We start from the raw sequence: 10,510 nt of genomic DNA, 5'->3' as shown, positions 1-10,510 counted from the left end.
TAGGAAAAGAACAAAGAAAACAACAGAAAAACACAGAAACAAGAAGAACAAAACAGGGGAAAAAAAAAAAAAAACCTAAGCAGCTAGCTACAACCGATAGTCTTTAGCAGAAGCTTCAGCAATGCCCAATGGGATTTCACACATAGATTTGAAAAACTTCGTCCACCACACTTTGCTGCAACATGAGCTGTCCTGTTAGTTTCTCTTAAATAGAAACCGAACTTCAAAAATCTCCCTGTTGCCATGGCCTTTATAATTTTGTAAAAAAAATATAATTTTAGGGTGATCATCAACTAGTTTTTCAGTCAAATGTTTAATGCATTAAATAAATTGTTGACCTTTCAACAAGCCATGGCAAGTGATGAAGATGCATGCTTTCTTGCTAGGACCACCAATGTTGAGACTAAAGAACCCTGTACGAGGTCACGTCCCAGGGAAATCGAAGAGACTGAGCTTACTTTTTGTTCGTCATCTCTTCTTAGCATTCCTCCCCAATTCCCATGACCGTTTGATTGAACCTGATAACAGAGGAGAGAGTGGAAATGTCCCATTGCAGAACAATGGAACATTTCACAATTATGTGTATGTGTGTTCATTTCACAATTGCTTCTCATAGTAATCCCGCTGAACGACTAACAGTGCTGTTGGTTTCTTCTTCAAGTCATGTGGCTACATCATTCTCTATACTCAAAAGCCAAATCAAGGTTTGTTTATAGTTGTTGCTTGAATTAAACTACCTATCTCAGTAAACGTGTTGTTGCCAAATATGGAGCTCATGGCAATAACGTAATTTCTAGCGATCGAGGCCGATGGATTCAACTTGTTGAGAGAAAGAAGATGTTAGAGGCCTTGTGAGTTATCCCGGGGGTGAAGACTCTGACAGTTAAATTAGCAAGAGAAGAGACTTATAGCTTAAGTTCCAAAGAGTTTACCTCAATATGGGAGCCCTTTTTTCTAGTCGAAGTTGCCTTAGAGGAGGAGCAGGTGGTGGTGATTGGTGGGGTGACTACAAAACCCAAGAATTTTCCCAGGTGACCCCAAAAATATATTTTGTGGGGTTCAACTTCATATTGTACTTTCTTAATACCCCAAATGTCTCGTCAACGTCCGAGGTATGCTACTAGCCTTAAGACTCTTTACAACAATGTCGTTGACATAGGACTCGATGTTCCTCCCCATTTACTCTTTGAAAATCATGTTCACCGGTCTTTGTTAAATGGCCCCCACGTTCTTCAATCCAATAGGCATCACCTTGTAGCAGTAGGTGCCGTGCTCAGTGATGAATGAGGTCTTTTCCTTTTCAGCCGGATGTATCTTTATCTAGTTGTACCGGAGAAAGTGTCCATGAAGCTTAGTAGCTCATACCTTGTAATGGCATCGACGAAGTGGTCAATTCTCGGCAAAGAAAATTTGTCTTTGGGGCAGGCCTTGTTGAAATCTCTCTTATGAAGCCGGCACCAAGTATCTTGTCCACCTCCTCTCTGATGGCTTTCAAGCACTTCGGTGCCATGTTCCTCTTCTTTTGCTGAACCGACCTACAACTCCGGTCCGTGCTTAGATAGTTCGGAAAGTATGTTCTGAGGGGGTGAGAACAGACTCGTATTGTTTTCTTAGGCTCGACATCGTCTAGGGGAACTATGATGAAGTCCTCAGTCGAATGGCCTTAGCTGGACAGTTCATCCCTGAGGTCCAGCCCCTCTAGTGATAATGTTTCCTTGTTCTTGCCTTTTAGCGCTGCAATGTAGCACTATTTGGTAGCTTATTGGTTTCCCCTATACCATTCTTCTTAGGGAACTTCACAACAAGGTGGTAAGACAAGATGACTGACTTGAGTGTGTGAAGAGCCGGCCTCCCTATGAAGGCATTGTAAGGTGAGCCTATCTTCACGACCAATAACTCAGTTATCCGAGTGACGTGATGAGGTTCAGTCCCTACAGTGACCGATATGGTTATTTTTCCTTTAGGTTTGACAATTGCTTTGGAGAAGCCAACAAGTGGCACATTAACTAGCTGCAATTGGTCTGATGTTAATTTTATCTTATCAAACATCTCAAAAAATAGGATGTCGGCTGAAGAGTCGTTGTCTATGAGGATCATTTTCACCATATAGTTGGTGATAGTCGATAACACCACCAATACATCGTCTTGGGGCATAGATACCCCTTGTAGGTTGTCATCTAAGAAGGAAATGAGGTGTTCTGACCTCGACCTCTTCAGTGCTTGGCTCTGGATGTTGTATTGCCAAGCATATGCTTTCTGAGATGAGGCGAATGCTCCCCCTGCGGTCGAGCCTCCGACTATGACTTCAATGACTCTAGCCAGGGGGCGATGATTGTGGGGCTCGGCCTGTGGTTACTACAAGGATGACGTTGGAGCATTTGAGAGGGCTCCATTCTTAGTCTTATACTTGTATAGTATCTATATATGTTTTAACAATAGATACTTGAACACTGTTTTAACACTTAATTATTGAGCATCTGTGCATCTGCAGTATCTGTGTGTTCTGGGAGGCTGTGGGATTGCTAAATGAACCAGGGATCATGGGGATCATCCTCACACAGGATTGTTAACACCGTTTTAATAGTCTTTTTGTATTGAAAATATCTGCCCATGAAATAAAGCACATAAGAATGGAGATATTTTCAATGCAAGACAGTAAAAACTGTTCGAATGGGTTTTGCCCTGACTAAAGCCAAACTTGGTTGAGACATAAGCTAGGTTCCTTCATTCGCTAATCATGCATACAGCAAGTTTCAGAAATTAAAATCTGAACACAAGGTGGGGAATAAGGCTAATGTGACTAAAGAACTGAACAAATATTGCAAATTAAATCAGCAAATGGTTCACTATCTATATGATGGATGGTCCTGACTAATCACATTCTCTCTACACATGGCAGCTGAAATTAAGCTAGCCATCTAAGGAAAGAGCAAAATTGACCTAACCAGAAAACCTTTTCCAATCCTCTCCAGAAGTGTGCCTTAGGGTGAAGATTGTCAAGACTATTGTTAACCAAAATACTGTCTACCCCTGTGAAAAACCCAATCATCACAATTAGTGCCTTCTTGACAAGGGCATATCCAAGAAGAAAATTTTTGTCATTTATCGGCCAATATGTATCGTATTAGAGCCTTTTCAATACACCTCTTTAGGGGTGTTTTGGATCAGTGAGTGGTTCAGGGGGTAGACCTACCACTTTGAACCAGTTTCAAAAATAAAAAATAAAAAACAGCACCGATACAGGCTAATACGCCTTACCGATATATCATCCTGTACCGATATTTTGAACCTTGGGTATACCATTTCAATGAATTAGAGGATCCATTATTCATAAGAAAATATTAATTATAAATACATTTCTTTAGAAATTTTATTTGTAGGTGATATGTTAAGTTAATTTTAATAAAAGAATATTTTATAGTATTAATTAATGTTCTTTTCACTTTATAATTTTTTCCTCAGGTAATTGCATTTATCCATATTCTTTTATTTCTTAGATAATAAATTAAATAATGACCATTTTAATCATCAAAAGCCATTATTAAAAGTGGTATTTTTAAGTTATTTACCTATGGTACATTCAAATACTTATACTTAATATTATATTATATACAAAATATGACAAAAGCTAACAAGTCATTAATATTAAAGATTACTTGTTTATAAATTGTAAGGGGTCTATGTACATGTTAGTAAGTTAATTAAGGACCGGAGGATGCACGGATATCCGTACATGAAAAGATGGCCATCGCATATATTCTAATTTAGCTAGCTATTGGGGGGTCGGAGCGGATGTTTACTGCTCACCGGCACGATGCTTTCACTTCACTGCCTACACCAACAACCCTTTATTTACATAGGTTTCTCCTCCAAGGTGATACTAAAAATTGAAGAAGGGGGAGAAGAAATCCAACTCATACAAGAATTTCAGTCTTTTCAGAGAATGAAAATTAAGATTATGCAAGAGAGTACACATTGATATTTTCACTGAACATATTGGTATTTACATTCTTCACAAACTGAGCCTTGAACAATTGAGCTGTCCTGGTGCTTTAGAGCTTGCTGACAACACCAAAACATACGGTTCGAATCTCCTGTGAACACGATTACAGGTTTCTTTCTAACAACCAATCACAAACCAACCATTTACTTTATTAAGTTTACAACTTATGTTAAGTGGGCCCTGTTTACGATACAAGGGTGGGGTCTGTGTAATACTAGGTCTCAGTAAAAAAAAAAAAAGAAAAAAAAAAGAAAAGAAAAAAAGCAATGCCACTAACTGTAAATGAGTAGTTTATATATTTCATCTGTGACATAATCGGACCAAATCATTAAATTTTCTCCCCGCAGTAAGTACTGGTTTGTGAATTGTGAATGGTTGTCATGTATGTATAGGTGGGTTACAGTAGAGCTCGACTCATTCCAACCCTCTGAACTCCAAAACAGATTAAACTATGCCCCTCTTTATCCTGGCTACTGATCGACTTTCTGGCTTGGTGTATCTTTTTCTTTCCTTTACATGATTCCAATTCGTATGAGGTTACTTGAGTCCTCCTCAATAGGATCAACCACACGTTTATCCATTTTAAACTCCCATGGATGAAGACCACTACAGCTTTCATAGCTCCTTTTTCTGGTGAACTTTCTCAACTCCTCACATTCTTTTCTTCTTTTTCTTTCACTCTTTAAATAACTCTTATATTTTAACAACAACCGATCTGTAGGTGCTGCAACCAGCTAGCCAACAACTAAGACTTAAATAAAATGTAATTTTATCGAGTTCAGTTTATGGAGGTGGCTTCTGGGTATTGGAATGGGCCGGAGGACGTCTGGCCAATTACATAAGAACAGAAGGAAAAGAGTGATCTCATCAAGATGCAAGTTAAAGGGTAATTAACTTTTGGAATCTCCAGCCTGTAACAGATTTTAATTTGATGTTACAGTCCTTTCTTTAATGCTTTTCCCATTTGACTTTTGAGTAATTAGTTATGTTGGCCAGTGAAGGATGGATTAGCCGGAGTTGAGATCAGCTCGAATTGGATTGGACCGTTGGAGGACCAAAGGTGGCCAAGCTTGAACAACCTTTCTCTTGCCCTCTTTGAAGATGTTATTAACTCAGTTGACAAATCCACAAGGGCCACTTCCAATGTTATCCCATAGATTATTATTCGGATTGAACGATTCATGTGCCACAGCAGAATCTGGTTGATGGTCAAAGAGATTTTTTACCGAAAAGCACTTTGCGTTGGTCAATACAACTAATTGCTATTTCTACTTAAAACGTCAAATTCGATATTACTCACAGATATGCATTTTTCTAGTTCAAATGACAGATATCGGCCTGTATCGAAGATCATTCTTCTTTTTTAAAAAAGAAAAGAAAAAAAAAAGGTTTTGAGGAATGGGTTAATTTAGGCTGGTCTACCCCTCAACCAGGTCAACCCGACGACCCTACTGGGGCGTATTGTTGAAATTTTGAACTATATGATGTGGCTCACAAATTTGTATTTCATCAACCCAAAAAACAATGGGTCAATGGCAACGTAATGCCACCGTACCAAACCCACCAACCCCACCCCCAATTGCTTCTTGATTTGACCTTATTTGGAACCATGGAGATTAATTTCACAAGGTTCGATCCGACCTCACCAAGAATCAAGAATGTCACACCTACACCTCTAATCATGCATAATATATTAAAAAAAAACTTCTTAATTTCAATGTGCCACATCGGAGTCACGATTCAACATCGATCACCAGGTGATTCAGGAAACATCATTTTTGACGATTCAAGACGCCATTAATGTTAATTATAACGAAGATCCAGTTCTGCCCACAAATCCCAAGATTTGGGAAAAAAAATAATTCAACAAGCTAGGATTTGCCGCCGTCAATATTCTATACTTTAATTATTTCGTAACCCATTTTCCTCATGGAATTAAATAAACCATATCATCATTCTCATGGAAATTAATACTACAAATGCATCTCAATGGATTGGAATTTGAGCTACGTTCTAATTTCTGATGAAAATGAAGAACTTAATTGGCCCTCATTGCAATTAAAAATAAAATAATTATGAAGAGGAAGAGGAGGACAAAGGCTTTACATTAAAATAATTCAATTATGGGTGGTCTGGAATAATCTTAATCTGGATAGTGAAGTAATTAAAATCGTTGGCCATGGTCTTACTCTTATTACAAGCCTACGCAATTTCTTGAAGTAGTGATTCCTCCATCGACAACAAGGTTATGGCCACTCACATATTTGGATTCATCACTAGCAAGGTAAAGAGCAGCCTCAGCTATGTCTTTAACGGTTAGGGTTGCACTCTTAAGGTTGGCAAGGCTTCTCACAAACTCCTCCATCTTCCCAACTTCCTCCTCACAGGGGATCCCTACTATGTCCATACAGTCCTGTACGTCGTTGCATCTCCTCCATGCATTAACAAGCATGGAGGTGGCCACCCCAAATGGAGAAATGCAGTTAACCCTGATCCCGTACCTGCCCAGTTCACATGCCGTGTTCTTAGTAAGCCCCACAATGGCATGCTTTGAGGCTGTGTATGCGTGAGGACCCAACCCTCCTAACACACCTGCTACACTCGCCGTCGAGATTATGCATCCACTCCCCCTCGGCACCATCACCCGTGCCGCATGCTTCATTCCCAGTGCAACCCCTCTCACATTCACTCTCATTACACGGTCGAATTCATCTGCATCAAAGTTTATGATGCTTTTGTGCTTTGATTGATTCCCCAGGACCCCAGCATTGTTGAAGAGGATGTCGAGACGGCCGTGTCGTGAGACCGTGGAATTTATCAACTTCTCTACATCCTCTTCCAGGCTGACATCGCAATGAACGTAAGTCACCGATGGGGCTAAGGATCTAGCAAGAACGATTCCCAACTCATCCTCAACGTCGGCAATGACCACCTTCGCACCTTGTCTTGCAAACAGCCTTACCGTCGCTTCTCCGATCCCTCTGGCACCTCCGGTCACGATTGCAACTTTACCCTCCAGCCTACATCGTATTAATTAGTCACACACAGACAGAGAGAGAGAGAAAGATGAAGACATTTAGTAATCTTAGAATAACCAAGCTATCCCTCTTCCTTCAGCATTAGTTAAATGCAACTTTTGTTTTCTGCCCTTAAAAGAATGATCTTCATATATATTTATATGCATAAATTACTAGTCAAAAGAAATACCACAAAGATATGTTAGTATAACCTCATTATATTACTAATCAAATACTGTGATATATATAAAACTTGAAAGCATAAAAATTTGTTTTAATTTGTCAATCAACCCTATCATCACACGAGGACGCTACATATTTTAAATGGCTGCTGCCCATAAGAAATACAATCTTTATATATAGCGTCCAATGTCTTCCTCTTGCTATACTAGGTGTTTTCCGGTGGTCCGGCTTGTCGGCAAATGCAACTTATGGATTAGAAACCGGCGAATGATTAAGTCGCCCATCAACTTGTAATACATAGCCGATGAATACCACAGCCGGCACACAAAGACACCATTGAGGTCTACTCAGTTCCTTGAGTGATCTGGCTGTTTATGCAGAGAGAGAGAGAAAGGTTACCTTCTAGGGGTGGAGGAGAGAGAGCTATTTTCCCGACTCAAGACATGGATTCCTTGTAGTGTTTTCTCCGGCATCACTTGAACAGACATGGTCTCTGGTTGATTACAGAAAAGCGGATGAGAGAGAGAGAGAGAGAGAGAAAGAAAGAGAGGGAGAGAGAAGAAAGAGGAGGGCACAAATTATTGTTGAGGACGTGTATGTATGGAATAGGATAGCAGTAGCTAGGGGAATTTATAGGCGATCCCGGTATACAGTTGGCTGTTCTTCTGCCGTGGAAACGAACCACGAACATTCTTGGTAGCCTCCGCCCCATTGTCGCTCAAAGCTTAATTTTTTCTTTCCGTAATTACCTAAAGTACCCTTCCATCTTACCTTAAAACTCAGCGCGCGCGAACAAAGGCGCCTTTTTGCCCAGTTGGCCTTGGTCAAGGACTCAAACTCTCCTTTTCTTAGGTGATCGTTTCGTTGTCAAAAAGACCGTACAATTGTACGAATGTATAAGGATATGATGGTAATCTCGCCTCTTATGAATCACTTCAAGAAATAAAGATAAGATCAAGGCGTTCTAAAAAAGTATCCGATACGTATCTGACCTTTTATTTGTTTTCGTCTTTTTCCTTTTTTTTTATTTTAGTAAAATGAAATCTCCCTTCCTGATTTCCTTCTTTCTCGCAGCAATTTAAATGCCATAAACAAATCATACAGATACAGTCTGGAAACAATAGAGAGGGCTCCCTAATTGGGTTTTCCTTTTCTGGCACTCAAAGCTAGCTCAGACTCAGACGTGTTTCTCTGGACTCTGCACTCTGCAGGACTCATAGAATCTCTATTTTATACTTCTTGTCGACTTCTCAGAACTTACAGCACTCAGAAGCCAAAAGAGTAAAGACCCTTCTCCACACCTGTATGTCGGTGGAATGGGCTCGACCCCTGCAGGTGCTTACAATTACTGCATCGTTCTTGATATTCTTGGTCTACTCTTTTTCTGGGGAAGTGTACATTGTTTTTGGTTTAGATCTCAGAAGATGATGATTGAGGAGCTCATGCCATCAGAATATGCAGGGGAGAAGGATATGCGGTCAGACCAGGAAGTTGGGAACTTAAAAATAATTTGTTAATTAAGCATGGTAGTAGCTGGAACACACCAAGAAATGATAACAGCAACAGAATCGATCGACCTCTTCTTTTATTTAATGATGGAACTTCTGAACTTGCTGAGAGACCAGGTGTTTTATGCCTTTGTTGCCTGTACCTGTTGTATCCCCAACACTCAACAGTCCATGAGGGTTAATTTAATGGTGATGGCGCCATGACATGACATGACATTAGGGTTCCAACTACATCCATCAAGTCATCTCAACATATGTAAGAACCTAAAGCGGGTTGCATGGGCTTACACCCATCTATCTGATTGGGATCATCAGATCAATTAACACACACTTTTGCAGCTCCTTTGAAGTTTGAATTCCATCCGACCAGGTAGCTTGCTTTATCTTCCCTGTTTTACTCGTCTTTCACATATTTGAAATAGTGGTTGTTAGTTTGTTGCTTTGCACAATTTGACTAGAGAAGGGAAGGAGACCCTAGTTTATGACCAAGCCACCTTGTTTCAACGATTCAAACTTCAAAGTTCAAACTTCAAACTACTTGTCTTGAACCTAATGTATTGTCTCGCTAAAGAATACCAAAAGAATTAATTAAAAAATAATTTTGTTTGGTATCTTTGATTTCATTTTGGTAGAGTTGGTACAAGTTCAGCAGTTTGGAGATACCTTGGCAAGACCAGATTTTGTAACTGGTAATGTTTTCTCCATTTACTGGAATGGTCAAAAAATCATTGCATGTGCAATAGACACAGAAAAAAGTAGAAATCATTGTATCTGGGTCGGTGCAACTTTTTTAAAGTTGAAAAAGAAAACTGGATACTCATTCATTCTTAGTCAACATTAATCGCATTGCTTCAATTGGATCACCTGAGAAATGAAGGAAGAAGGATGAAGCAGTAGACCACGTAACACGAGGGGTGAGAGACTCCCATATTTAGCCATTCTAGATGCGCACGCGTTGATCGAAAAGTGTAGCTAACCTCTTGCATTATCAGATCAGCTACTAACCATCGTAGCCTCCAAGGTGGGATTGAAGATAACCCCGACGAGAGATGTATGGAAATCGTTGCCTCCAAGGTCGCTCAGTGCCGTGACATGCGCAATGATCTGCCCCAAATAAATTTGTCACGCATCACAATGCCTATACGTGACTGAGTTGGCCCGAGTTAGCATTTTACACTGCTTTTGCCTCGGGCCTTCCGGCTTGGTCCATTCTAATTTTGACTGAATTCTAAACTGAGTCCAACCAAGTTAGACCCTTATTTGGCAATCACTTTTGACTAGTTAATTGGCATTAGGATCAGAAACACATAGACAAGGAATTATTGTAATGCAAAATCCAGAAATATAGATTCGAATACCACTTAAAACTAAAAAAACAAACAGAAATAAAGAAAGTAAACAGAGATAATACAATTGTGAAGAGTGTAGAATTGTGCACAATACCTCACTAAACCCCAAATCGCTCGACTTCCATCTCAAGTTAAAAATGTCAAAAAAAGGAAAAGCTCCAAACTACATAATTGTTAGTATTCAGAGTATTCAGGTTGAATTTATAAGCTGAAAACGAACCAGGTCCATATTGCCGGCCCAAATCATGTACTTCTATCACACATCACTATAAAATTTTACTTTTACATTTTTCTCGACTTAATCCAAAGTGGGTCATGAAATATATCACAGTAGTAAATTCAAGCAATGTTTTTAAAATCAGACTGGACAAGGAACTTTTTGGGTCCAGTTCCCGAGTTGGTCTAACCATTCAATCCGAATGGATGACCTGTTTTAACAAAAAATAAAAA

At 39.6% G+C, this 10,510-nt stretch overlaps 1 protein-coding gene across 1 annotated transcript; it reads right to left on the bottom strand.

The window, feature by feature from the left end:
- Window positions 1-5,933: 5,933 nt before the first annotated feature.
- Window positions 5,934-7,804, bottom strand: LOC148868623 (short-chain dehydrogenase reductase 2a-like). The gene is made up of 2 exons (XM_088972803.1): window positions 7,603-7,804; window positions 5,934-7,023 (listed from the first exon to the last, which is right to left on the bottom strand). The coding sequence occupies exons 1-2, from the start codon at window positions 7,689-7,691 to the stop codon at window positions 6,198-6,200; spliced, it is 915 nt and encodes a 304-aa protein (XP_088828929.1). The 5' UTR covers window positions 7,692-7,804; the 3' UTR covers window positions 5,934-6,197.
- Window positions 7,805-10,510: the final 2,706 nt, after the last annotated feature.

The sequence above is a fragment of the Nelumbo lutea genome, chromosome 2, assembly GCF_056320005.1.
Source record: "Nelumbo lutea isolate HS-2025 chromosome 2, American lotus-T2T, whole genome shotgun sequence".
Taxonomy (NCBI): Eukaryota; Viridiplantae; Streptophyta; class Magnoliopsida; order Proteales; family Nelumbonaceae; genus Nelumbo; species Nelumbo lutea.
The sequence above is the reverse complement of the archived record's forward strand: the minus strand, read 5'-3'. Positions and strand labels throughout refer to the sequence as shown.

Bases quoted from the DNA above. Each gene is read 5' to 3' on its own strand.
- LOC148868623 (XM_088972803.1), bottom strand. From the start codon at position 7,691: ATGTCTGTTCAAGTGATGCCGGAGAAAACACTACAAGGAATCCATGTC. The intron at 7,024-7,602 runs GTAACCTTTCTC...AATACGATGTAG, and splicing joins CTCTCCTCCACCCCTAGAAG to GCTGGAGGGTAAAGTTGCAA.